This window comes from Equus quagga, chromosome 2, assembly GCF_021613505.1.
Source record: "Equus quagga isolate Etosha38 chromosome 2, UCLA_HA_Equagga_1.0, whole genome shotgun sequence".
Taxonomy (NCBI): Eukaryota; Metazoa; Chordata; class Mammalia; order Perissodactyla; family Equidae; genus Equus; species Equus quagga.
The window spans coordinates 93,446,163-93,473,427 of record NC_060268.1 but is presented as its reverse complement, the minus strand read 5'-3'; the positions used below and the strand labels follow the sequence as shown (position 1 = coordinate 93,473,427).

The 27,265-nt window shown below is 50.3% G+C and overlaps 2 protein-coding genes across 8 annotated transcripts in view; both read right to left on the bottom strand.

The window, feature by feature from the left end:
* SLC28A1 (solute carrier family 28 member 1) overlaps positions 1-2,857 on the bottom strand; it is a 62,469-nt gene extending 59,612 nt beyond the window's left edge. For 6 of the 7 annotated variants that reach the window (XR_006887416.1, XR_006887417.1, XR_006887418.1 and 3 more), the window contains exons 1-3: positions 2,766-2,857; positions 727-935; positions 376-491 (exon numbers count right to left, since the gene is read on the bottom strand). The gene's annotated coding sequence lies outside the window, so the exon portion shown is untranslated. Of the gene's footprint in view, positions 1-375; positions 595-726; positions 936-2,765 lie in introns of all 7 variants that reach the window. The other variant, XM_046652260.1, reaches the window with a different exon arrangement.
* A 10,390-nt stretch (positions 2,858-13,247) lies between these two features.
* Positions 13,248-27,265, bottom strand: part of ALPK3 (alpha kinase 3) — a 47,601-nt gene continuing 33,583 nt past the window's right edge. Inside the window, exons 6-14 of the mRNA XM_046652257.1 lie at positions 23,463-25,566; positions 22,631-22,778; positions 22,098-22,225; positions 21,930-21,965; positions 19,481-19,761; positions 18,787-18,875; positions 17,755-17,978; positions 15,511-15,559; positions 13,248-14,918 (exon numbers count right to left, since the gene is read on the bottom strand). Of these exons, the coding sequence (XP_046508213.1) occupies positions 14,573-14,918; positions 15,511-15,559; positions 17,755-17,978; positions 18,787-18,875; positions 19,481-19,761; positions 21,930-21,965; positions 22,098-22,225; positions 22,631-22,778; positions 23,463-25,566 (3,405 nt within the window). The 3' untranslated portion in view covers positions 13,248-14,572. The remainder of the gene's footprint in view (positions 14,919-15,510; positions 15,560-17,754; positions 17,979-18,786; positions 18,876-19,480; positions 19,762-21,929; positions 21,966-22,097; positions 22,226-22,630; positions 22,779-23,462; positions 25,567-27,265) is intronic.

Here is a 27,265-nt window from a genome sequence, read left to right as displayed (position 1 = left end):
GGATCCAACTATACCTGAAACCAGTCCTACCCCTGGACTTTTCAATGATGAGAGCCAATATGTTCCCCTTTTTTGCTGAAGCTCAGTTCACAGGCTTAGACTCACCTGTAAATGAGAGTCCTAAGACCCCATCTCCCCCCACTCTTGTTCCTTCTCTTTTTTTTCTCTTGGGAAGCACCCTAGTCTATCCAAATGCCAGACTGGTTAAGCTCACATACCCAGAGGCAGGTACACATGCGCACAAACAGGAGCAGGGACACATGTGGCAGTGTACACACAGGCAGAGCCCAGGAAAGACCAGCCACCTGTGCATATGCATATGCACAGACAGACACACAGCTGAACAGACAGAGGCAGGACCCTCTTCCTACTCACATATTTGTGGTGAATAAGTCACTCTCAGGGACAGATGGAGGTGTGCGTTTCCCTGGGGACAAGCTGGGTCCAACCTTCTCGACTTTCAGCTCATCTTCTCCTTTCAGTGGAAATGCCTGGGCAGAGTCCAGAGTTGGAGTAGGTTGGGCCTCCCTCCCAGCTCTGATCAGCACCCTCTCCAGAGCCTACAGCCACGGCTGGGCGGGGACTTCAACCTCTCTGAGGGAAAAGGGGAAATGTGGCAAGTGGGCCCCAGTGGAGGCCTGGCCCCTGAGTTCCTGCCTTCTGCCTGAGTCTGCCTTCCCCCTCTGAGATGCCCTCCCCTCCACCATCTCCTGCTCCCAAGCTGACCTCTGCTGGGACGTCGCCTCGATTGCTCTCACTCCTCGGCATCCCCTCCTGTGGCCTCCTTTTCCGCCTGTCATCAGTGCAGCTCAGTTGTTCGGATCGTGCATTTTTCTCTTTGATTTTGCATCTCACCCAGCCTCTCTTTCTCACCGAATCAGTAGTTATAACAGTGACCTATTTTCCTGAGCTTGAAGATCAGGAAAGCACTGTAGCTGTCGCAAATAGTAAAGGCATTTCAGGTCTCAGCATCGAGACACTCGTGAAAACAACAAAATCACACAATTTCGCCTCGTTGCATATATTTTTTTTAAACTAACACCTAGGCAACAGTGCACAAAGTCAGGAGACGAAGGCCTTAGCACTTCAATCCTCACACAAAACACTGAACTTATCTGACGGGATTGACAACATCTCTTTAATAATTAATCATGCACACTCAGGACAAAATCCTTCTGAGGCATAAACACTTCCTGGTAACACAGGGTGTGGGGCTGCTGGCATGTGTTGGTTGTTTGGGAAGCCTGGAGAGGATAACAGGTGGAGGGTCCGGATACCCCCTCTCTTTAAAAACATTTCTTTGTCGGTCGCTCTGGTTACCAAAGCATTACATGTGCATCGTTAAACATTTAAACATTGTAGGAATATACAGAACACAGGAAGTCAAAAATTCCTCTAACCTGAGCCCTCCAGAGATGACCACCCCTGAGTTTGTGGGATTTTTCTCCAGGCTTTTTGCCTAAGTGAATACTGTTTTATGTTATTCATTTTACAGAACGGGCCCAAACCATACCAGGGTTTTTTGCAATTTGCTTTTCTGGGCAGAGAGCCACACCCTGACCCACTGACTCTACTGGGGGCCCGTGTGCTGCCTTGATTGTAAACTAAATGTCCAGGGCATCATCTGGTTTATTCTGGGCACGACACCAGCCCCCGTGGGCAGCCTCCACAGGGATGAGCCTGGAGCTGCCCGCGCAGGCGGCCTCCTCGAGCCCCAGTGAAGGGCAGAGGGCACCGTACCTGCTTCTCTGCCTCTGCTCTCTTCTAACCTCTTCCCCCTCCCCTCCCGCTTTTCCTCTCCCTTCCTTCTGCACCTCCCCTCCCCTTCCCCACTTCCTCCTTCCTCTTCCCCTCTGCCCTCCTCTCTTGGTTTCTCTGGTGTCCAGAAGGAAGCCAGGAGACACAACACATCCAGTAGTAGCCAAGCCTGTTTCAAAGCATTCCCTACATTGCACCTTACAACTTTGATCTCTTCCTATGCCTGATCTCTAAAACAAGGATGTAATAGGCTGCATGTCATGGGATGAACCCTGAGCTTGGTGCCCAAAGGTCAAAGATTCAGTCCTGACTCTGAAAGTTAACTTGTTTCCTCATCTGTGAAACAGTGGGGGTGGGTAATAGTACCCACCTCATAAATAAACATTTGTGGGGATTAAATGAGCTAACACAGGTGAAGTGTTTGGCAGAAAGCCTGGCACCACTAAGCTGGCAGGTGTCATCACTGTCACAAGTTCCATCTCAGGGATGTCTTGACATACTGCCCTCCTCCTCCAGGCCTGGAGACCTCGTGTTTCTCCCCTGCTCCACTCCTCAAGGAGGGGCGGCCAACAGTGATCTCGACCCCAGAAGCTTAATGCTCTTTTCAAGTGGAATTTGGCTGAGAGCCACAGGCTGGGCGGTCTGGACGTTGGACAGGTTGAGATGAGGCCCCAGGGAAAGACCAAGAGCTGGAGGACCGCGGGGGTCCCGGCTTTACCCCACTCAGCTATGTGACCTCGACACATCATTGGAGGCCCCCTGTGGCCTGTTTCCTGAGGAGCTGCTCTCCGAGGCCCATCCTATCTATCAGGGCTGGTAGAGCAAGGCCCAGGACTGAGCCAGGGCCAGGATGCTGGGTCCAGGGCACAGGGAGGCAAGGACCATATAAAAACATATATATATAATTTCCCTTCCGCTCAAAACAAAACAGCACTTTGGAGGATTTATAATGAGGAGGCTTTCCACCTCTCCCGTCCCCAACCCACTTCTCAGAGGCAATCGCTTACCTGTTTCCGGTTTTAGTTCTCTGGAGCCACCTCCTGTTTCAGGGGAATTCTTGGCCAAAGAGTGAGAGAGAATCCCTTCTCCTTGCCAGGCTCTGATATAACAAAGAGGATATTTTTATAATTGGTGAGTGAAGCATTCAGAACTGTAAGGGGCAAACACCACCAGAAGGGGTCTTCAACAGTCCCTTTATTTTCTTCTCACGGTTTCGTCCACCTTCGTTTCTTGGCTCTTTTCTGATGAGTTCTCTTTCATCTCATTGATTCACATGTCCAAGCAGTGGAAAAAAGAGAGGCTCCTCCTTGGTTAAATTCCATGAACATGACCTTGTCATTCTTCTCTCCTAAACCTGCTTCTTGCTCTTAAACCTGGGCTGGTCGGCAGAAAGGACATCCAATACGTTTCCTTTCTCATTTGGAGCATTGAAAAATGGGCTTCCTATAGCCATAGTAGAAATATTCAAAACTAGAAAGCATGTAGAAATTCCTTTTTTTTTTTTGCAGGGGAAGATTCACCCTAAGCCATCATCTGTTGCCAACGTTCCTCCTTTTCCTTCCTTTTTTTTCCCCTCAAAGCCCCAGTACATAGTTGTGTATAGGTGTAGGTTCTCCTGGCTCTTCTATGTGAGCCACTGCCACAGCATGGCTACTGACAGACGAGTGGTGTGGTTCCACGCCTGGGAACCAAATCTGGGCTGCTGAAGTGGGGAGTGTAGAACTCCAACCACTAGGCCATCAGGGCTGGCTCCAAAGCATGCATAAATTCTGACAATGCAGAGCAAAATGCAAAAACTGAAGAAATATCTTGGACTTTTACATTGCTTACTTGTAATTTTCTGTGGAAATGAGCTCTCCCAAGACTTCAAGCACAACGCTCCTCTAGCAACTGTATAGCAAGTCCAGGTGTTCACGGGGGAAAGAAGAGCTCCAATCCCCCAAAGGCTGAAACCCCCACCCAGCCCGCTTGGCATCCCCTGGTACAGTCCACACCTTGACCTTTTCTAGTCATTGGGAACAGATGGGCACAAACAGCCATCATCCAAAGCAAGATGAAAGACTGGGTCTGTGGCTCATTTATCTCAGTGACAATAAAGAATGGTAAGATGAGGATGCCTGGTCCCACATCTGTGAGGGCTCAAGGCCACCAGGCAGCTAAGAGATCACTGTTTCTGAATATTTAACTGGTTGCTACTTTGTGAGGTATGTCCCTGGTTATTGTTGTTTTACCCCCCCACCCCTCTTGCCTCTCCATCTCATATTGGCTTTTTATATAATGACAGATTGAGATGTCGCCTTTTCCCTTTGATCCAGATTAAGATGTTCTGCAAACCAAGGCAGGTCTGAATTCATGTCCTCTTGTTAGGTTGAAGGATGATATCCCTGGCTTTTGTGGGTTTTATACCAAAGGCTATATCCTCCTTCTGAGGTGCACCATTTCCCTCCAGCCATTGGCAGGCGCCAGGGGGACTATTCATTTGGATCTCCATTGCCTTGTTGGCCCAGAGCCTGACTCTGAGTCACAGGTGATAAGCTGGTTAATCATATAGGCAAAAATAGTTCCTTGATTGTTTCATCTTCTCCCCTGTCAGAGAAGTGGTCTGATGGGCACCCACTAAGCCTTAGAGCAAAGCCAGACATTTTCACAGAAGTTTCCATGAAGTGGACTTTAGGTCTCCTGGGAGGAGCCAGCAAAATGAACCTACCACAGACCAGGAGTGTCCACAGGGAAGGTGCTGACAAGAGGGCCGTCACATGTTAAACACCATCGTTAGGAAGAACAAAAATGGACACCTCTGAATGTCACATCTAGACACTGAGACTTTCCAGGCACATCTTGCCTCCCTCCGCCCAGGCAGAATTGCCCTGATAATATCGTGCTGTAGAAAGAAAGGCACAGCCTCATCTCTGACTAGTCCCAACGGTTCTTCCTGTGTGGACCCACCAGTTAGACACCATGACTCATTGTAAAACACTGCTTTCCACTTCACTATGCCTGTCGAAGCAAGTTTCGTTATTCCAAAGGTTGTGTCCAATTCCCTTCAGTACCATGGGGGTTTGTCACAGGACATGTCACAGGAGCTAAACAAGGGCCAGCTCGTGGGTCAGGAGCAGCGCTGTTTCCCACAGGACAAGAGCTGGAAGACGGTTTTCACAGGTAGGGGCAGAGATCTTTGTTAGCCACCCCATCTTGAGGGAAGGGAGAAACGTCAGGGTCTCCTAGCCTGGAGAAGAGAGGTGTGTGAGCGGGCCCTGAGTTGGATCCTGTGGTTGCAGGAGATGGTGACAGCAATGGCACCAGCCAAGAGCCTCACGCCTGAGAGCTTGGCATGTGCCAGGCGGTGCTCAGAGCTCTACCTGCTCTGTGTCAACTAACCCTCACAAGAACCCATGAGGTCGAGACTGTTCACACTCGGGAGATCTCAGCTGGCACTTGTGGTGTCCCCCCATGTTTCCACCTCACCTGCTGCTGGCAGGCATGATGGATTCTGGGCCCACACCTAGACCTGATGGCTGTGCATTGTACTCTCTGGTCAGATGCCATGAAACCAGGGACACTAAGTCCCTCAGTGCCTTCCTCAGTAGGACTCAGTACAAACTCTGCAGGGGCTGATTTACTGGGCAATCAGCCACATAACCTGAATAATCCGACTCCAAATGCTCTGAGAACATACATTTTGCCTCGGTGGAAAAGAAGAGCTCTGATGGAATTTCTCTACCAATGACCAAGTCTACACAGCAGGACGCCTGACGCATCTTACGCGGATTCCTTAGCCCAAGATGGAAATTCTTGTTGGAGAGATTCACTGGGTGGGTGGGGGTGCTCTTGGCAGAAGGGGAGTAAAGGATGCAGAATAGGGCAGGGGTAAGAAGCAAGAGCACGGTCTTGGCTAGAGTCTGGCTTTTGTTTGATCCCACAGGGAAATTCTGGAACACAAACTCTCCCACAGGTTAGCCCCACCTTGAGGCCAGGCCAGGCCAATAGATCATGGGCTGAGGATTGGGGAAGGGTTTGGGAGGGGGTGTTGCTTCCCAGGTGAGGTGGCTTCCATTTGATCAGACAATTCTTCAGACAAGGGGCAGCTGTGAGCTAACTAACTCACAACCCCTGGGAGATGGGTCCTCACAGGAAAGGGTGTCTGGGCAGGGCACCAGCAGTAATGACCATGGGTGAGAACCAGTGGTTCTGTTGGCACCCCATACTCCCAGGCTGCTGGAATCAGGGTGCAGGCTGCTGTGGCCTACCCCGGGCACGGGCTCATGCCAAGGCAGAGTTTCTTCCCCACAGGCGTTCTGCCTGCCTCAGAGAGGTCTCAGAGAGACCCTGCCTTTGTCCACAGCCTTGTTCCAATGAGAATTCTCACAGGAGTTTGGTGGCACTAAAGGGGTTTAGTGTGAAACCAGGGTTTTTAATTTGGTCAGAGTTGTAAGCTGGTTGAATCCATAGAGACTCATCCCATCCTGGGCCTAGATGCACCTATTCAAATCATTAAAAAGCCAGTGGCCAGAGCAGTTGACTGGACCATGACCTCAGCCCAGGAATCCATATAATCACGTCCTGTTGTAACTCTACCACCCAAGTACATGCCGCAAGTGCCGGGATGAGGATCCTTCATCCTCATGTGTGGTGTGTCCCCTAAGGCTGAGTGTTTAGTAGCCGCTACTCCTCGATGCCCTTTGAAATAATAGGAAAGAGCCATCTCTGAACCATATCAGTTCTGAGGTCAGAGGACAGTGCCTCCTGAGTTCTAGGACCTCTGAGTGTCAGTGGGGAATGCCTCCTAAAAAGAGCTAGTTCCAGCCATACGACCACAGCATCCTGATGACAGATACTCCTGTTTCACTCAATTCCCTCAATCTCATATTTGCCATTGCAATTTAACAGTGGAGCTCAAATTTGCCTGGTTGAATAGGATACGATCCAATTTCTGAAAGACAGTTCCTGAAGCAGAGGGAGTTGGGGTCCCTCTGTAGGCCCTTCTGTTTCAAGTAAGATCCAAATAAGTGACTGACAAAGGAAATTTAAAGGAAGCTTACCACTGGGCAGTCTCAGGAAGACCAGAGCCTGGAAAACCAGAGAGTGGCCCCACCTCACCCCCAACTCTCGCCCAACACAAGTGCAAACAAATTGTTCTTGTTTTTTCACTCCTGGTAGTAACCTCTGTAAGCAAAATAGATGAATGATAGATGGATGGATGTATGGGTGGGTGGGTGGGTGGGTGGATAGATGATTGATAAAAATATAAATATAGATACTATTTTTTATTTTGTTTTAGACATTATCTATTGACTCTACCATATACTACAAAGATTCAGTTCTCCAGTGTTTGACAATTGCATCATTATTTTAGTTCTACTTATGACACTGTACTTGGGATCAATTATTACTCCAACTTGGGTCGGGAGGGTAGAGCAGAGAGCTGGGGGAAACTCAATTTCAATGAGGCTGCCATGCCAGCCCTAGGTGGACCATGTCCAGATCTCCTATTGCCTACAGACCTCTTCCTAAGGAAGAAATAACTTTGTCTTGCTTAAGACCGTTGTCACTTGTGTGCTTCTCTACCATTTCCAGTTGTAGCTGATCCTAACTGATGCACTACTGCTCTTAGGGTTCAATGCAAGTCTCCTCCCTCAACCTGGCCCCACCTCTCTCTGAACCACATATTGCAATTCTGTGGTCCTCCTGTTTACCATGCACCAGCCACACCAACTTTCATTCTGTCCCTCTACCATAACCTGACTCAGAACCTTGCACAAGTCGTTTCCTCTGTCTGGTATGCTCTTCCTCTTCCCCTTCCTTTGATGGATATCCTTCAGATCTCAGCTCAAATATCATGCCCTCAGGTTGGCTCCAAAGACCCCCAATCTAATTTAGGTCCCACACCCAGCTGGTGTTCTCTCCTAGTCTTCTGCTTTGCAGCACTTAATACTTAAATACTTGCCTTTTTACATTTCTTGTTGTGCTTGTTTAATGTGTGTCTCCCCTGCTAGATCTTAAGCTCCAGAGGGAGGAGTCTATGTGTGTTTTGTTCACTATTAGTTCCCAGGACACAGAATTACCACATGTGATAGGCAGTCCATAAGTATTAGTAAAAGGATTTTTAAAAAGATGAGGCATCTGAGGGGCTGGCCCGGTGGCCAAGTGGTTGAGTTCGCGCGCTCTGCTGCAGGTGACCCAGTGTTTCGTTGGTTCGAATCCTGGGTGCGGACATGGCACCGCTCATCAAACCACGCTGAGGCAGCGTCCCACATACCACAACTAGAAGGACCCACAACGAAGAATATACAACTATGTACCGGAGGGGCTTTGGGGAGAAAAAGGAAAAAATAAAATCTTTAAAAAAAAAAAAAAAAAGATGAGGCATCTGAGTTCAGAGAGGTCAAGTAACAAGCTCAACTTCACATGGCCAGTAAAGCTAGAGTTGAACTGAGCTTTGTCTGACTTGTCCTAAGCTTGCCAAACAACCTTCTGATAATTGGGCTTCCCTTGAATTTTTCCTTTCAGAAGAAGGGAAGAATTTACTTGTCAGATAAACACAAGTGTCCAATCTCCCGAATGGTTCAATTTCTCCTTAAAAATTAGCAAGGTGTGTTTTTGGTGTGCAAATTCCATTTTCTTGTAAGTTTAATGAGTGAGACAGCTCCCTGAGTTTGATCAGCTCATGGGTACTGACAACATCAAGTTACAAAATTGAGACCCAGACCCTGCCCCACACTACACTGTTGATCTGCCAGTAACCAGAATTCACACTCAACACAGCCCGAGGGATGAGAGGAAGAACGAGGTCAGGAAAAACAAGCGTTACACTCAAAAGAAACTGTATGAACTAGCTAATATACATTGTCAAAAAATATAGGGAAAATTTAAGGAAACATTTTTAAGGCTGTTTGGCCAAGATAGCAAAACATAATTTTGGTTCAGGTTATATTTATTGACAGGTTCACTTACCAGAGATTCCACATTCGATGTAGAAGCTCAAACAGCCAGATACAGTTCTTACCATTTTTTGGGGGTTTGGATAATACAAATCTGCATCAAATGTTCACCCATACTAAATTATATCAAAAGACCAAAAATCCAAGAAAGGCAGGAACTCACAGATTTCAGGAGATAAGAATGCTTTATTGGGTCCCTGGCATGCATCCAGCCCATTCACCCTCTCACTTGTACTCTGACGGGACCCAGAAGATGGTCTCGCTCCTTGCCATGAGAAATAAATTGATGAGACTCTGCTGGCTTTCTTCTCTTGGCCTGGAATGCTGGTTGGAAGAGCTGCTATGAAAATGAGCCCCCTGATATCAGCAGCAGAGATAGATAGAAGGACAAGGTAGAGTCATCATCCTAATGGATGTGGGCATGGAAACCGGACCTCTAGCTGTGGTTAATCAATCTTTGGGTCCCAGGGATGAAGAAGACCAGACAGTCCTTAAGATATTACCTGGTTATTACCATAACTAAAGACTTCTGGTTGGGCAAACAGGTCTGTCTCAAGCTGCCAAGGTAGAGTCAAAAATCTGCCACTTAATTTCCAGACCTTCAATGGAGGGAAGTCAAATATCTTTGAAGGGAAACCTTATTTTAACACTTAGATGCATATTTTGAACTTCTCTTGCAGCTTTTCCCAAAGGGATGTGTGTCCATTTATCTGGGAACTATAGAAGGGCAGGGAAAATAACCATATTTGGGGAGAGGGGTTCTGTAGGATACTGGCTCCAATCTAAGTCCAATTTCTGGGGACAGTACATAGAAAAGCAAGTGGTCTGCAAATTAATGGGGATGACAGACCAAATTTTACACCACAGTAGACCCAGGAGAATCTCAAAGCCAACTAAGGGTTACTTTGACTGTATAGCTGAAATGGATATATTCGGAATCAGGTATAACCCCCTCCCTGATTTGGGGGTAAGAGTGACCATAGCAGGATAGGACAAGCAAAAGCTATTAGAATTTCCTCTCCCTACCAAAATGACCAATCAAAAGTAATGCCGCATTCCCGGGGGAAGTATAGAAATGAGTGTTACTACTCAAGACTTGAGAGTGAAGTCATAGTGATTCCTACCACAGCTCAGCTCAGCCAGTGCGAAACGCCAGGAGGTCCTCGGATTGTTGACGACTTTAAAAAGGGATGACTCCAATTACAGGTGCTGTTCCAGAGAAGGACTTCTCGCTAAAGCACATTTCTCCAGCTCCTGGCATTTGGTGTGAATCTTTTGATATAGTGAATTCATGTTTTCCTCCATTTTGATGAACAAAGAACACCAGAAGCAATTCGTCTTCCCCTGGCAGGGCAACAGGACTCCATTGCTGTCCTGGCTTAAAGATCTATCTTTGCTGTTTAGCTCTGTGCCACAACCTGGCTCACAGGGACCTCGACTCCACCACCACAATGTTCCATCACACCGATGGCATCCTGCTGATCAGCAGTTTCCCGAGATTCCTTGGTAAGATATATGTAAGTCAGAGGTGGAAGATAAATGCAAAGGTCTGCTCCCTTGATGAAGTTCCTGGGGGTCAAGGGGTCTATTGAGGTAAAAATATTTCCTCCATAATGTAGAAAACTTTTCTGCAGTTTGATCCCACCAAGGCCCAATTCCGGGCAAAAATGTCCCTTTGGGGCATCTTGCTCCAACCCATTTACTAACTGACCTAGAAGGCCACCAGCTTTGGGTTGGGCCTTGATCAAGTGAAGGCTCTCCAGCCTAGAAAGTCTTTAGTACAAATGATTCTGCCACCAGGCCATATGACCTGGCAGATCCAAAGGCACTTAAAGTATCTGTCTGTGCCTTACTGGGGACCCATATGGAGACTGTGGCAGAGCAGAATGCTTTATGGAGCTTGTGGTAAGTCTTGATTAAAAAAAATATGGCTGGGGAACCCAGGGTTTGGAACCAAGTAATGCTCTGGCCAAGAAATAACAATTATCCTCTTGAGACATTGCCTTCTGGCTTACCACTGAGCTCTAGGGGAGCCTAAATGCTTGGCTACAGCATGCCAGGTGGCCATACAGCCCCTTGTGAACTGGGATTATCTGATCCACCCAGCCATAGTCAGGCACAGCCAGAAGCACTCCATCATTAGGTGCAGGCTCCAGGATAGGACTCTGAAGGCACAGGCAAGCCGTGCATGTGGGTTGCTTACTCCCTCGTCTACGATGCCTCCTCCTGCCCTACTGCTGAGCTCTCCTCAATCTATACCTATGACTTTAAGAGGGCAGGAATTCATCTTGACAATTATGGGCCCCTCTTCTGAATTTGGATTTGCTTTCCTTACCCCTCATGCCTCTCCCACCATCAATATCCATGGAATTACCAAGTGCTGTAAACATCATTGTGGTATCCGCACATACTGCATTCAACCAAAGAACACACTTTACAGCAAAAGTAAAGTAATGGGTTGATGCCTATGGCATTAACTCATCTTGTCAGGATCCCCACAGTCTAGAAGCTGTTAGCTTGATAGTATGGTGAATGGTTTGTTGAAAACTCATCTACAGCACCAGAAACAATACCTTGCAAAGTTGGATTGGGCCCCACAGGATACCGCATAAGCTCTGAACTGGCAACCAATTCATGGTGCAATTTCTCCTGCAGGCTAGGAAGTAGGGTGGAGAGGGGCGTGTTATCACTACGTCTCAATGCTTTTTCATGCCTGATGTTTGGGACCAGGCTAGTATAGAGGTTTTAGTCCCCAAGGAAACACATCCTCAAAAAGTCACAGTAATGATTCAAGTGACTTGGAAGCTGAGGCACCCAGCCATTTCAGGCTCCTTATACCTCTGAGTGACACATAACAAGTGGTTATGGGAGTAGCTAGGACGACTAACCATATCAAGGGAAAACATGATTGCTGCTACGTAAAAGGGGGTCAGGACTACAGATGGACGTGGGGGACTCCTAGAGTGCTTCCTGGTACTGTCATGTCCAGTGGTAAATGCCTGCCACACAGGAAGGACCACTAAGGAGCTGGTCTTTGGAAGTGAAGGTTTGGAACACGCCAACAGGCAAAAAATCCCTAGTCATAAACACTAGTTTTCATGACCAGTTATAAAAATGGACTATAGCCTTTACCCACACTTCCTTTCTTGCTGGGTTATATAACTTTGGCTGAATATAGTTAATTTTACCAGTTAATGCACAGGTTGCAGAATTTCAAAACAGGATTGTGATAAAAGAGGGAAGAGTATCACTAGTGACACTGGACTTCAGAGAAGGGTAGCCCTGGTTACCCCTGGGCTTAGTCATGGGATGTGACCTTGAAAGATCTCCCCAAGCAGAGAGGAATTTGCTTTTGGTTGTATGTGGGAGAGTCATAATACATCAGATGGGAAGAACAGAGTGTGTGTGTGTGTGTGTGTGTGTGTGTGTCTGTGTGTGTCTGTGTGAGGGTATCTTTTGTTGTTGCCTACCAAGCCCTTTCTACCCTCCCATCCTCCACTATTCTTCCCATTCTTTGGAAAAATGCATCTCTCCTACTCCGTGATGCCCTGAGCTCCAGGACAGGAATTTGAATCTGGAGCGGAGGGAGACCCACTGGAATCAATAGCTGGTTGATGTTGATCTGCCAACAGCAGCAGCTTCTGGGAGGCAAGTTCTGGAGCTGCCCTGGTTCCCACCCATCTCAATACCAATTGTTCAGCTATTCCTTTGGTTCTGTGAGCTACTCCAACATCCTTCCTATGAACCTTTTCTCCTTGCTTAAGTTGGTCCAAGTCCATTTCTGTTGCTCAAAACCTAAGAAACCCAATGGAAAGAGTCTCTTTTGAGACCACCTCAAACATCTTTGCCTCCCAATAGCTGTCAGCTTAGGGTCTGGCATAAAGTAGATGCTCATTATATGTCTGCTGAATGAATGGATGAATGACCAAATGAATGAACAATATTCCAGCTCTCCGCTCACCAAAGCAATCTGGATATGCAGGCTGGGAGAGCTGAGGGCACACTGGGGCAAGAGGAAAAAGTGGAGAGTCACCTGAGCACAAGAGGAGGTAGAGAAATCAGAAATGTCAAAATGGAGAGGGCGAATGTCAGGCAAAGAAAGGCCTGGTGGTGGGGTGGGGTGGGAATGAGAAGTCTCTCTGTAGCTTGGGAAGCAGGAAACGGTCAGGGAGTAGCTGAGAGGCAGACGCTGGTTGTCCCCTGGGCTGGTCTTGCTACAGTGGAGGGAGCAGAGCCAGCCCCCAGCTCTGCTCTTCCTTCCTGGGTTCCTTCCTTTGCATTCCTCTTCCAAATGAAGGAGAAATTCCAAAGGCCCAGGTCCCCCAGATACACTGCTAAGGGGTAAAAGCCATCAGCCCAGCTGTACAAGAAGCACAGACTGTCTGGCTGTGGCCACAGAAAGCTGAGACTGAATGCTGATCCAGGAACCAAAACACGGATTCATTTTTCCAGTGGGCCCAGGGACTGTAGGACACCCTCAGAGAACCTGCCTGGAGAGAGGGGACCCTGACCCCATATACCTACAACCACACCAGATGAGGGCGAGCAGGATACACAGTTGCTGCCTTTATTGCATTCCAAGGGGGAGCAGGCCAGCTCCAGACCCACACATCCCAGGCCTCAAGGAGGGGCTCTCAGGAAGGACCCAGGGTGCTAGGCCAAGCACAGCAATTCCTTGGGAGCCCATATATGAGGCCCCAGAGCTGGAGCCTCAGGATCAAGAGCTAATGGTTGAAGGCAGGGTCCTAATTCCCAGGCACAGATACCCCTCCGCCCCAGTGTGTGGATAGATGGCATCCTTCCTAGAACTCCCATGCATACTCTCCCATAGAGAAGAGCCACAGTCCTCCATCCCTGGTCAAGGGGGGATGTGAAATTCACTGTGACCCTACCTCCTTCCAGTATGGAGCACAAGGTCCCTCAAAGTCAACAGCTTCCCTCTGACCATATCTGCTGACACAACCCTCATGCCAGCTCTCATCTCATGGGCAGAGGGCCTGGGAGAAGTAGTGGAAGAATGTACTAGGGCGGACAGAGAGGACAGAGGGTCTGCTCCTCACCTGGGTATGGTGGGTAGGGTGCAGAGTCAGTAGGGAAGCCCTTGGGCGAGGGGACAAGCAGAGAGTCTGTGAAGGTCAGGCAGCAGGCTGCGGTTGGGCTAAAGCCAGGGATGGGGGGGTGGAGGTAGGGGACGGGGTGCAAGGGAGCATGGGAAGCAGGTGAGTGAGTACCTGAGTGATGAGGGGAGGAAGAGCATGAACACACGTCACCAAAGACCACTGCACAAGGACAGGACAGGCTCTGGAAGGGCCCCGGGCCCCATGTGGGCTGAGGGGCAGATTAGTGGTAGGGTAAGCTGGGATGAATGAGGCAGAGTAGCTGGAAGAGAAGACACCCTGAGAGTCAGCAGGCCAGACACAGCAGAGGAGGTCTGGAGCCCTGAGGACAGGGAGACATCAGGGCCAAGCAGAGGGAAGAGGGTAACTGCTGGCCTGCAGGCCCCCCGAGGACAACGTTCACGGCAGGGTCAGGCTGGGGCAAGGGGTTGGGGTGCAGAACTCATGCAGAGGACTCAGGGGAGCCTCCAGCAGTGGCGAGTGTAAACTTCAAGGAGGGCCTAGGCCTCCAGGCACTTGGAGGTGGGGCCTGGGAGCCCTGGGTGATGATGGCACCAGGAGAGGCCACTGGGCTGTCTGCCACACACCAAAGCCATCTGACGAGGACTGACTGAGGAGAGGCTGCTCAGCGAGGCCCCCAAGTAGTACCTCTTCAGTGCGCCTTCTCCGGTTAGTTCTGTATTGGGAAAGTCTCCATCGGTTCGAACTGCTTCCTTGTTGGTCTGCTGCTGGGTGGAGGCCCCCAGCCTCCGGTGGGGGCTACCGCATGCCCTGGGCCTTGGAGCCCCTCTCTTGGATGAGAGGTGGTCCCAATAATTGGGTGGCAACTGCCTCTGAGGCCTGAGGGGTGGCCTTGGAGCTTGGGGCACTCTTCCGGGTGCCCTGGGGACTGGGGGGGCCTTTCTTCTGGGTCTGAGGACTCAGCTGGGGGCCTTTCCTGCCGGCAGATGGACTCTTGGAACCTTTGGCCTTGGCTTGGGGATGGGCAGCCTCAGGGCCCTTGAGGGGTTTTAGCCCCAGCATCTCACAGAAGGTGTTGCACTGGTGGGAGGAGGCAAACTGGTCCAGCAGGGCAGGGAAGCAGCTCTCCTTGAGGCCTTGGTATCTGCAGTCAAACAGTAAGAGCCATGTGAAAGTCCCACCCAAGGGGAGAGTCCTTGGGGGCTGACTTTGGGATGGCCATGGCCAGGGTGTTGTGCCCAAGGTCCATCCTACCCTACCTGGGGGTGCTGGGGAGTCTACCTGGGCACTACCTCAGGTGGAGGCACCAAAGACTTCAACTCTAACCTCAGGTTCATCACACCCTGGCTCATGGAATTCATCAAGTGGGACATTAACTGGTGTGAGGATGATCTGCCTTTTTAATATAAAGTACAGCAGACTCCAGGTCAGCCCTGTAGTCACAGGGCTCGTGCTCATCTGCAACATGATGAGCTTTCTCAAGTGAGAAGGAAGAGGAGCAGGTGCATGGAGTGCCCAGGATCGCAGGTGATCCTGTGTGTGGGCGTCAATAGCTGCTGGTCCAGACCTGGGGTCAGAGGGTCAGTGGCCCCTGGGTTGTTACTACATGGCCATGGGTGCAACTGGGACCATTTGGCCACAGGTCCAGCACCTCATGGATGGAGACCAGCAGAACTTTGACATTTTATGCCCCGAGAAGACTCTCCGAGGGCATTCTGTCCCCGAGAACCACTCACCCTCGCAGTTTGGTAGCTATCTGCACATCAGTCATCTTCCAGTCAACCCCTGAAAAGAGAGAAAGTGGGGAGTTGATGGCAGCCTGGGCTGGCGCTAGGGCCCCCATGTCTCCCAGGTGGGTATCACTTTAGATGGAAACCTACCAGGTTTCAGGGCACATCAACAGGTACCTCTCACTGGGTCATCACGACTGGCCTGACTCTCAGGCAGTGTGGGTATCTCTGTATCATTAGCAGTAATAACATTCCCATTTTTACAAGTAAGGAGATAGGCTCAGAGTTAAGTGACTGGAGCAAAGTCACATTTATTCATTCATTTTATACCTGAGTACTGACTGTGTGCAATGGCCACTGTAAGTCAGTAAAAGCTCAATTTTGCTTACTCCCAGATCCAAAACTCTTCCAGCTGTGCAATCCTGCTTCTACTGGAGGAGATTAGCTCACAAACTGGGCTGGCCTCTGGCTTTGAGCTAAAACTTCCTCCTTCCTTTTAACAGATTAGCCTAGCTGGGCAAGAGAGAGAAGGTAGGAATGGTAAGGTAAATCAGGGCTGGACCAGCAGAAATGTAACACTGGATGACACTGGCTTCTGTGTACTCATGAAGGCAGCAAGCAAGCACTCCAGGAAGCCAAGGTGGTCTTCTAGGTTAAGACAGCTTTGGAAAGATAGAGCCAGGCAAAACGGTGATGCAGGAAAAGTCTCTCCACTCTGGCCAGTCCATTCCAGCATCTTGCATGCAGCGTTAGACTTGTGGCCCTCTTTCCCCATCTTCAGACTGTCCAGTCACATTGTTCTAGGAACGTGCCCTTCACTAACAGGGCTGAGACCACTGTGTGATCTTGGCAAGTCACTATCTCTAATCTTCAACTGTGAAAAGGGATAATATTGCCCACCTTGCAGGGGTGTTAGGAAGATCACAGTATGTGTAGGACTCTCATTTAGTGTCTGAAACACAGTAGTTATGCAACAAATATTAATTTCTTTGTCCTTTCTCTTTCAGCATGTATCGCATTCCATTTTGCATTATAATAATGGTGATCCTTTATACTTGCACAGAATTTTAGTTTGCAGAAGGCTTTCACAAATACAGTCTCATGTCGTCCTCATAACAAGTCTGAGAGATGGGTAGGAAGATATTATTATTGCTAGGGAGGGAAAGGAAACTGAAGCTCAGAGAGACGAAATGACCTAACCTGTCTGAGCTTCAGTTTTCTTCTCTGTAAAACAAGACCCGGCCAGAAAACAATGAGACCTAGACTTAGATGGAATTGCTTTGACTGCCAAGTCCTTCCACTACATCAAGTTATCACCATCTCACTGTAGAAACTGGGACACCTATCACAGCTTCTTGAGGACAATGACTATTCCTAATTCACCTTTTTATCTTTCCAATATTTAGTAAGGGTAAATTTACAAGTTAACAAATAGAGTGACCGATAAATGGTTTAATGATGGAGTTATATATACAACATTTACTAGGCAGTTTAGCCCCCATGGAAAGCACATTTGAGCCAGTTTTCTATCTCTGGCCCTTGATTTCCTCATTTATTTACAACAGGGACAAGACGTAATGATGTGTGATAGTCCCAGCATTCCTCTACTCCCACTGTAAAGAAAATTTTCTCTCTTTCTTGCCCCTGCCCAGTTCTGGTTCAAGAGAGTGGGCCTGGAGAGGACTGGTCAAAGAAGGAAGGATTCATGCTTGCTGGCCTTCCTTTCTTGGCGAGAATCTGAGTAATGGGAGAAATAGCAACAAAGCTAAAAAGAAGCCAGAGAGCAAGTTGGTTTACATGATAAAAAGCTAACAAAGATGGAGGGGCAGGCAGGGAGGGAGGGAGAAAAGGACAATAAAGCCATGTGTGCTAGGAGGGAAATGAGAGTTGGGAAAGTGTGGAGAGTGAGAAAGTCCAGAGCAAAGTGGCAGGGAAGGGAGGAAGGGAGATTTTGAAAAGGTGGTTGTGGGTTTTGAATTAGAGCCCATGTAATGTTCTTTGAAATAAATTCCTTTTTAATTTCAAGTGGAGCCTGGAGTGCATCCCTTTAACTGCAGCTGCAGTTACAGACTAGGCTACATGAGGCCTGGAATGTGTTACGGTTGCATACAACCTGCTTTACAAGTTTACTGCGAAAAGCAAAGGAGAAGAAATACAAAGTGTGTTGTAGACTAGTCACCGAGCACCACAGCACTGCCCCCTCCATGTGCTCCCACATCCATGCACACTCGCCCCCTCAGACCCTCATACCTGCCAAATCTGTGACAAGGAAGCTGCCGTTTGTCCACAGATACAGCCAGTGCTGGAAGGTCTGGCATTTCTGCATGGCCTCAGAGCTGCTAGGTGCTGCTGGACCCGCAGCACAGCCCCAGTCCCGGGAACAGTAAGATTCCAGGGGCTTGCCCAGGTCCTCCTCCAGGGTGGCATACGGGATATTGTTTGCAGGCCGATAGATCAGATACAGTGGGATGATCCTAAACATAGTTTAAGCCTGCAGTGAGCAGGGAGTATAGCCCCAGAAAGCGCCTCCCTCCGTCTCAATTCTATACTCTTGGGTCTAAAAGGAGGGCCCTTCTAAGGATGGAATTCTCAGCCCCGAGACTGAAAGGCAGCAGGAGAGGGGAGCTCCACCCTGAGTCCAAGAAAGGAAACGGAGGCCATGGGCGTCAGGGTCCCGTCCGTCCTCTGAGGTCAGTGCAATTAGAACTGCACAGTGCTTAGACCCCAGGGGGAACCTGTGCTTGGGTGAGGGACTGAGACCAGTGTGTGTCAAACAAAAAGAAACACCTCTAGAGAGGATTCAACCAGACTGTGGCTGAAGGCCAGCCAGACCCCAATATTCAAGAGTCAGAGTTCAGGTCTCAAAACGGAAGCAATTACCATTTATAACTGACTCCTACAAAAACCCGCACTGACTCTGTCTGCCCACCACAGGCGAGTACGGACCAGTCTGCCTAGAAGCTTAGGCTACTCCATCGCCTTCAGAGAGGCCCAGAATTCGCTGTGCCTAAACCCTGCCATCACCAAAAACTGGGCTAAGGGATGGGAATTAAAGTGAGAGCGTGGAGACTGAAGACCAGAGCAGAGGCTTTTCCCAAATGGGCAGTGGTCTTTATTTCTAGATTTTTACGGGGCCATTGAGCTGAGCACTGGGTTAGCTGTGGGCCCATTTGCACATGGCCATAATCAGGATGCCCCTGGGAGGCTATGAAATCACTGTTCTTTGCAGAAGCTCAAGTCAACAGGTCTGCACAGGACACGTCCCCCTCCCTGTGCACTTACTCAGGCACTTCCCCAAAGCCTGGTGCAGCCCGGGCTTCAGCCGCAAAGATTTTGCAGTACTCCCGACTCATGTTCTGGATCTTGCACCCCTGTGGATCAAAGAGAACAAAATCTGATCAGCAAGGAAGCCCCCGTGTTCTCTTTCATGCCTGGCTCTAAGTGGGAGGGCCATCCGCTAGAGGACTACAGGGGGCACTCCAGTCCCGAGGCAGGTCGGGTTCGCTCCTCCCTTGCTCCCTACTCTGCACTTCATTTTTCTGGTTTGTAAAACAAGAGGCTCTGAACTTGTTTGCAAAGTCATTTCCAAACTGTGGTTCTGTGAGCCCTAGCGACAGGTGGCAGTGCCCCAGGGGCCATGCTGTGCAGAGCAAGAAAGACACTGAATGGGCAGAGCACAGACCATCCACCGCACCCAGTCACTCCCCTTTTATCTCACATTTACAGCTTCTGTGCACGATATGTTTGAGGGCGGAGGAAAAGGTTTCTGCTGCAAAAATATAGTTTAAAAACCATGGCTCCGAAGACATAGCCAGGGCCACGTCTCAGGTTCTCCTCAAGGTCCATCCCAGGAGCCTCCTAAGGTTGAGACTGAGATGGCTCCTGCCTCCACAACGGGCTTCCCACCAGGACCCAATCTGGGAAAGGGCAGAAGGTGAGAGCGCAGAAGGATGGGGCAGGGGGATGGGATGTGTACCTGAATGGTGACGTCATAGTTTCTGCCCAAGAGAGAAGTCTCACTGCTGGGTCCAAACATAAGCAGACTGGACACCTTGATGACACACGTGCGGCCTGACTCGAAGATGGGTTCCAGCCCGTAGATGACCTTGGCCTGGGAGGCCTTCCGAAGGCCAAAACCATAGCCACCCCCTTGTAGCTCCTCGCTCACCAGGCGCCCAAACAGCTTGTCCCCCCAGCAGCCAGAGTCAGCCAGACCCTTAGCAAACACCATGGGGGTCATCTCAATCTCTTCTCCAACTGAAGGGGAACAGGAAAAATGTGGAAAACTAGAGGCCTGACTGATGTGGGGTCGGTAGGGTAGGAAAAGATCAGAAGCGTCTCCCACCCTACCACCCTGGTGCACCCACTCTGTCCATTATGCTCTTTGGGTGTATACCCCTACCAGATCCTGAGCTCCTCAGGGCAGAAACTGTGTCTGATACAACCCCTGTCGTTTAACAGTGCTCCAGTGTGCCTATCACATCATAAGGACTGAGTCAGTGTCTGTGGAAGGCAGGGTATTTCTGTGCAAGTGGCAATCAATACAAAATACCAGAATCACTCTGCTTTAGAATTAGTTGTTTTGATCAAATGAATAAATGACTCCGTCTCAACCAACATGTTTGACGGAAACAAAAAGTTTGCAGGACTAATCCAGCAACACTGAGCATCGCTCATGCTCAAATTGTGATCACTAAATACCATTTCCCACTAAAAGGAAGCAGAGCTCCCTGGAGAAATGCTTGATTCCAGGTCTAGGCCAGGAAGTGTACCAGGCGGACCGGAAACATCTTGTCAGACCAGAAAGCGAAGAAGCTATCAAAAATGACCAGAGGCTTGTCAAAAGGACACAGGAGCCCACCTTCTGAAGGAGCTTCCATTGGCCAAAATCAGACAATCTTATCAACAAAAGAATAATTTCTGCAATGCAATGAATGTATCAAATATGTCAAAAACCCATATGTTCATAATTGTAATTGACAAACACCCTCCCCCCAAAAAACCCCCACTAACCTCACCAGTAACCTTTGGAGGGTGCTAGGGCACCAACTCAGGGTAACCAAACAACCATTTCTTCTTTACAGAAAAACTAATGAATGAAGAAGACACGATAGAACTAAAATACTCCATATTGCAAATCCTAATGAAAAAATGGATTTGGGCAATAATCAGGGACTGCCAAAACCCCTAGAAAACGACGAGGGTTGTCTCAGATACAGTTTTTCAGCTTTGAAAAGGGATGGATCAGACAGAAAACACCTGAGTGAATCCAGTGATCAATCTTAACATTAGTAAAACAATCAGACATTATGTACCTCCAGATCGGATGCAAAAGGAAATACACAGCATGCCTGTGAAGCATTCTTGCCTGTGCCACCCCCCGCAAAATGCACCTGAATCTGACTAAGCCTCTTGATCTGACTACCAGTTTAGAAGTACATAAATGAAAGAACATGTTAAATGGTGACGTAATCAACAAAACCTAGACTGTAAGAAATTCTACACAAGTGATTTCAACCAATAAATGACAAGGAGGAAAAACAAATCAAGGAAGAAGTGTTCTCTATTAGAGAGATGCAAGAAATATATCAACCAAAAGCAATCAGCACCTCCTAATTCGAATAAACCAACACTTTATTGGGCAAGTGGGGGAATCTGATGATATCAAAGAACCATTACTAACTTTCTAGGTGTGAGGTTATATTTGATATTGATTAAATTCGATTTGATAACTGAACAATAGGCACTAGCTGAATGAATGAGTGATTGAATGAGTGAAGGAAGGAAGGAATTAATGCATTGGTTGGCAGACAAAGTTCTAGAAGTCCGTCCATCACCAGTTGCCTCCATAGCCCAAAGCCTCTGTGTGTCTCTCTCAGGAGCAGTACAGACCCTCAAATGTTTGGGCCTTTAAAATGCTTATCAAACTGGGGAATGTCACAATCTCCAGGGAGCCTACTGAGAATGCCATTTTTCTAGGTCCTTCCCCAGTAACGGTGATTAAGGATTTCAGTAGTAGGGCCCAAGAAACTACATTTTTAGCAGGCTCCCCATATGAGTCTAATACAGGGGTCCACAGACCATGGGAGAAACTCTGGAAGGGAGCTGGCAGGATAAGAGGAGCCCTGGTGGCGGGTCCTGCCCTTGATCAGGGGCTCTGACGTGGGCAAAGGGCACAAGGCTGAATTAACTCGCTGTGGAATGGCGCCCCTTGGCCACTTCTTCCCCCACAACCTTCTGAAAGAGCAGTTCTCCTCCAGCCTCCTCCCCAAGACGTATCCTAAACCAGGAGGCAAAGGGCAGCTGAATGTGGGGGTTAACATAGCATCTGGAACAGATTCCAAGTCCTTCAAGAAGGTCTTCCCTGCAGGGGGCAGAGGCAGGGACAAAGGCCCACCCGCCCCTCCCCCAGAGGGGCACCGTACCTTCACCTTCCTCTCTGGAGATGAATCCTGACAGCACTATGTGGAGAAAAAGAAGAGAAAGCAGCTGCCCTCAGGCTGGCCTGCCCTGAGATCACCATCTCTGCGAAGATGAGCACTGCCCTCCCTCAGGAGCCAAGCGGGGCAGAGAACTGGGGGGGACACACTCACCCTCGGGGCTGAGGCAGAAGTCCGTGGAGGCCGAGCCGTGCTCGTTGTGGATGGTGCATCGATACATGCCACAGTCTACGGGGGATGCCTGCACGATGGCCAAGGCCGCCGGCCCCTCATCCCCTGCACTGCAGAGAGTGGAGACCCCTCCTGTGAGGGCCATCACCATGGCACAGCCCGGGGACTGACAGCGGTCCTGAGGCTCCTGAGACGCGGCTCTCAGAGGCTGCCGTGAACCCCGGCTCTGAGAGCTCGGGGGCAGGTGGCGAGAGGTGCCGTGGTCAAGAGCTGGTCCTGGACCACACAGGTCTGGTTTACATGCAGACACTCACTAGCTGTGTGACCTTGGGCAAGTGACTTAATGCCTCTCAGCCTCAATTTTCTCCTCTCTGCTATGGGAATACTAGACTCTCCCTCTTGGCTTACGGGGAGGACTAAAGGAGGCGCTAGATCCACAGCTGGACAATGGCCAACGCTATCACGGCTGTCATTAGGGAGTCAGGCCAGGCAGAGGTGGGGTCCAGCTGGCTTACCTCCTGCCCACCTCGCCCACTGGGCGCTGATCCTTGGCCCATGTCAAGACTGAGTCACTAAGAATGTTGAAAAACTGGCACCAGAGCTTCAGGCTGCCCGAGGCATCAGGAAACTGCTCCACCCGAATCTTCCGGATCACCTGTGGGGCTGGGAGCAGGGGCCCAGGTAAGAGGGACAAGCCACTTCCCCTCCATCCTGCACCCTCTCTGGCCCTACCCTTGCTTCCCTGGGTGTCCTTGGTGAACAGGCGGAGAGAAAACAGGATTCAAGTCTCCACACAAACCCACTACTTCACGGCCCCCAGCTGCGTGCCACCTGTATCTCTGCGGCTTTTGTCCTGACTCCAGAGCACACATCTTAGCTAGAAAGAACCCACTACTGTACCATGCCCAGGCCAAAGAGCCTCAGCGAGCTAAGGACACAGACAGCAGCTGAGAGGAACTCGCTCATTGTAGGACCCCCCACCGCCGCGCTCTGGGAGCCTGCCTTTGAATCCTCCGCCTACCTCTCTGCTCACGTGGGAAGAGTCTGCAAAGAGGGGATTCCAGTGGTGATGCTGAGGACAGAGCGACAATGCCACCGAAACCGGGCCCTTTGCTATGCACTTGATTTACTCTATCCCATTCAACCCTCACAATGTTACGAAGTCGGTACTATTACCAACTCCAAGTGGCAGAGCCAGGGCGAGAGCCAGGCCTTTCTGATTCCAAAGCCTGTGCGACCATGACCTGAGAACACCTCTGGAAGGCACTCTGTGAAGGCCTTGCAGACCTGCGTTACCCCAGCGGCTGCAGCACAGTCCTCTTCCGAGCAGCCCTCCCCACCGCTCACCTTTGAGCAGATCTTTGGCTTTCCTCTGCTTGGCCGGAGAATCTTGCTTGCCTTCATCCAGGGCCGGCTCTGCATCCGGACCGCTGGCCTTGGGGCTGGAGCCCAGGTCTGCTGCAGCCGGCTCCTCCTCTGCCCGCGGCACCTCCAGCAGGCCTGCCTTTCTGCCCTGGGTCGGGGAGCGTTTCTCCCGCCCTGGAGTCCCCGGGGACCCAGGTGCAAGGCCCTTCCTGGGTCCCCGGGGGGAAACCGTGGGGCTCTCCCTTTCTTCAGGCTTGGCTGCCTCCCCGTCTCCTGCTGCTCTGACCTTAGGGAGAAATCTCTTCCTCCGGGCCCCCAGAGCCAGTTCCTCAGGGGTGGCTGCGGGGAGACTTGTCAGAGCCTCCCCGGGGACCTCCTCCTCCTGGAAGGCTTCCTGGGCTCTGCTCTCTGCTGAAAGAGGGCCCTGCCCGGAGGCTGCCTGCCTCCCCGCCTCCCCCAGCAAACCACCCATGCTGCTCTCTTGGGAGGTTCCCAGAAGGCCAGGCCCCTCAAGAGAAGCCTCTCCCTCACCCTCACTGGATCCTTCTGAGGCCAGCCCAGGGCCCTCCTCCTCGCCTACCACGATGGAGGGGACGGTGAGGAGACTGGGGCCAGGGCCCCGGGCGGCAGCCAGGGCCTGACGGCCAGCCTGCACCTCGCGGTCTAGGAGGCCGGTGAGGCGGCGGGAGGTGCAGGGGCTCAGCAGCAGGGTCTGCGCACTCTGCACCAGATGGTTGTTCTCCACGCGCTCCAGGATGCGCCTCGACGTCCGGGGACTCAGACCGGCCACTTCCACCGTGGGGACCAGAGTGGAGGAGGGCGCCAGACCCCCAGTGGCAGCTCCCCCAAGGGGCTCTGTGCCCCCTCCACTCGTCTGTGTGCTGGAGAGCTTTAGCAGCAGAAGCAAGTAGTTCTTCAGGGAATCTATGAGGCCAGGGTCACAGCTCCGGGGGCCTGAGGTCCTCCCTTCCACATCTGGAGCCTTGGCGCACGCCCCCTCACTGCTGGCTGCCGTGGCTTCTGGTGAGTGACTCTGGGTGGGGGCCCCCTGCCCCAGGTGCAGTGGGGGAGCAGAACTCAGCAAGTCCTGGTCCCCAGAGGGCAGGAAGGCAGCCGCCCTCAGGTGCTGAGAAGTCGGGATGCTGGGCAGCCCCTCCTCTGAGCTTTTGGTCAGGCCAGTGTCAGGAGGAGAGGGCAGAGTGGACACCTCTGGGCTCAGGCCAGCTGGAGGACAGCCCCCCAGATCCACAGACAGCACTTCCCCCAGCTGCTCCTCCTTGGGGCACTGGAACAGGCCGTTCTCCGGCTCGTCCTTGACTGGACTTGACCACTCCAGCCCTTGACATCTCTCTCCTCCCATCTGCTCCAAAGCACCCTTAGGAGTCAGCTGTGCCCGGAGTGTGAGGCCTCCTGCCAGGGGGCCCACCACAGTCTCCTCGTGATTCCCAGAGCCTCTTATTGCTGCTTCCTCAGATCTGAGCAGGAAATCAGGTTTTTCCGGGACAAAGTCTCCTTCTGGAGTCTGCTCAAAACATTCAATAATCTGAGGAGACCTAGGACCCTCTGAAGGGAGCTCAGGGGCTCTGAATTGGGGCCTGAGGCTGGTTCTGGACTGCTTCTCTGACCGACCTTTCACGCCTGTGGGTACGCTCCCCTCTGACTGTGCCCCCTTGTCTTCCTGTATCCTGCCACCTTCCTCTGTCCTCTCATCTGCCTGCATCCTTTCCACCTGTGTCTCCACCCTTCCCTGTGCCACCACATCCACCCAGGAACTCCTGTCTGACTCTGGCCTCTCACGTTCTCGTGTCACAACGTCCACCTGTGTCTTCCTCTCTGCCTGTGTCCTCTGGGTTGTTTGTGTTCCGTCTCCCTGTGTCCTCCCATCCACCTGCATCTTCCCATCAGCCTCTGTATTCTTCTTGCCTACAGTTTTCCTGTCGGCAGACATTCTCCTGTCCTCCTGGGTTTCTGTATCCATGGGCTCAGTGACGCCCTGACTTCTGGAGGTGCTGCAACCAGCAGAGACTGTATCTGCACTGTTGCTGGCTGACGTGGTAGGAGCCATGGTTGCCTGGGACTCCAGGACCTGAGAACACACGGACAAAAGCAAGAACTTAGCTACAGGTGCCTTAGGATCTCTTTCCAATCTGGCATTCCAGCCTCCTCTGACCTCATCCAGAACGGCCCTGATGGGAACGCTGCCACCTGACTCCTCAGGCCTGACTAAGGGTAAGAAAGCAAAGGACATGTGACAAAGCCTCAAGCCTGCCCACCCTCCCCAACCCCGATCCCAGAATCTAGACCAGGGAATATCCAGAATCCAGGTCTAGCTCTGGCCCTTCCTGCTCTCCTTGAAGAAATCCCGCCTTTCCTGAAAGACCCTGCTCATGTGTTAACCCAACCCTCACCCCTGCCATTCAGAGGACAGTGTTCTCTCCCCAGGGCTTCTGGGCAGTCGATCTGTGCCTCTCTTGTGGCACTAACTGCCCCGTATAGAATTACGGGTGAGATGGGAGAGTGCTGAAGGGTCTCCTGATAACGACCTCCATGGCAGCACCCACCGCTAACGTCGAGTGAGGCATCACACGATGCTATCCAAACAGAGGGTTAAAGCAATTATGAATGGTGCCTATGCCAGGAAATCAATGAAACGTAATAATATTACCCTTTTAAACACCCACTATTTGCAAAGCACTATGCTAGGCCCCAACTTATTATATATATATTACCTCCCTTACCCCTCATGACAATATGAAATAGTTACGAGAGTTATCTCCGTGTTAAGAGATAAGAACACTGATGGCCAAAGAAGGGGTGTGATTCGTCCATTATCAGATAGTAAGTGGTGGAGTTGAGCTCAGAAGCCTGGTGTGTCTGGTTTTAAATCCCACGTTCTTTGCTGTCATTCTACAATGAAACCCATTTAAATATAATTATAGGACTTCCTGTCAAACATAGTGGCATAAGACAGAAATTTGCCTCTTTTCCTCCTGGATATAATCGAAACCAACAAAGTAAACAAGAGACAAACAAAGCAAACTGTTGTTAATAAAACTGGAGGCAAGTAAAACCTACAGTCTCAAAAAAAAATGGGTAGGGGCTGCCAAAAGCAGATCGATGAAACACTGGGAGGTTGAAGAGGAACAAAAGCTGTTTGGGGGAAAAAACAGTGAAACTGCTCAGCAGGCCTCAGAATATGCCAGCAAATCACAGCTCCTAGAAAAAGGGCTCATCCTAAGATGACGAATCCTCAAACTCCACGTATGAAGCTGTAGGATCGTGGCGGAGTGGGTAGAAATCAAGCAGAAGACACATAAGGGAGACGTCCAGCAGAGACAGGGAGCGGGCAGTGGAATAGCCCAGTGGAGCAGATCTCCTCAAACACCAGCAAAAATACACTCCCGAAGAAACCTCCCGAAAATTGCTAAGCTTAGAAAATTGTTTTTGAACATACAAGGGCTTAAGGAATGTTGTTCTCAAGAGCCCTGCTTGAGGAAACTACCAGAGAACAAACTGGCCAACCAAAAGGTGATTAGGGGAACCACAGCAAAAGAACTGATGGTGAGCACTGAAGATGGATTTAACCGTAGAACCAAGACTAAAACCACAGGAGTTTAGAGGGGCAGGTCAGAATGCCAATGTTTTATGCCCTGATGAGGCAGAAACAGTAGAACTAGTATAAAAGGGGAAGAGGAATGTGACAAGTGGAGTAAATTCCTTGACTGTATCACCGACAGGAGCCAGGAACCAAAGACATTAGTCAAAGCTGAAAAACCAGCTAATGG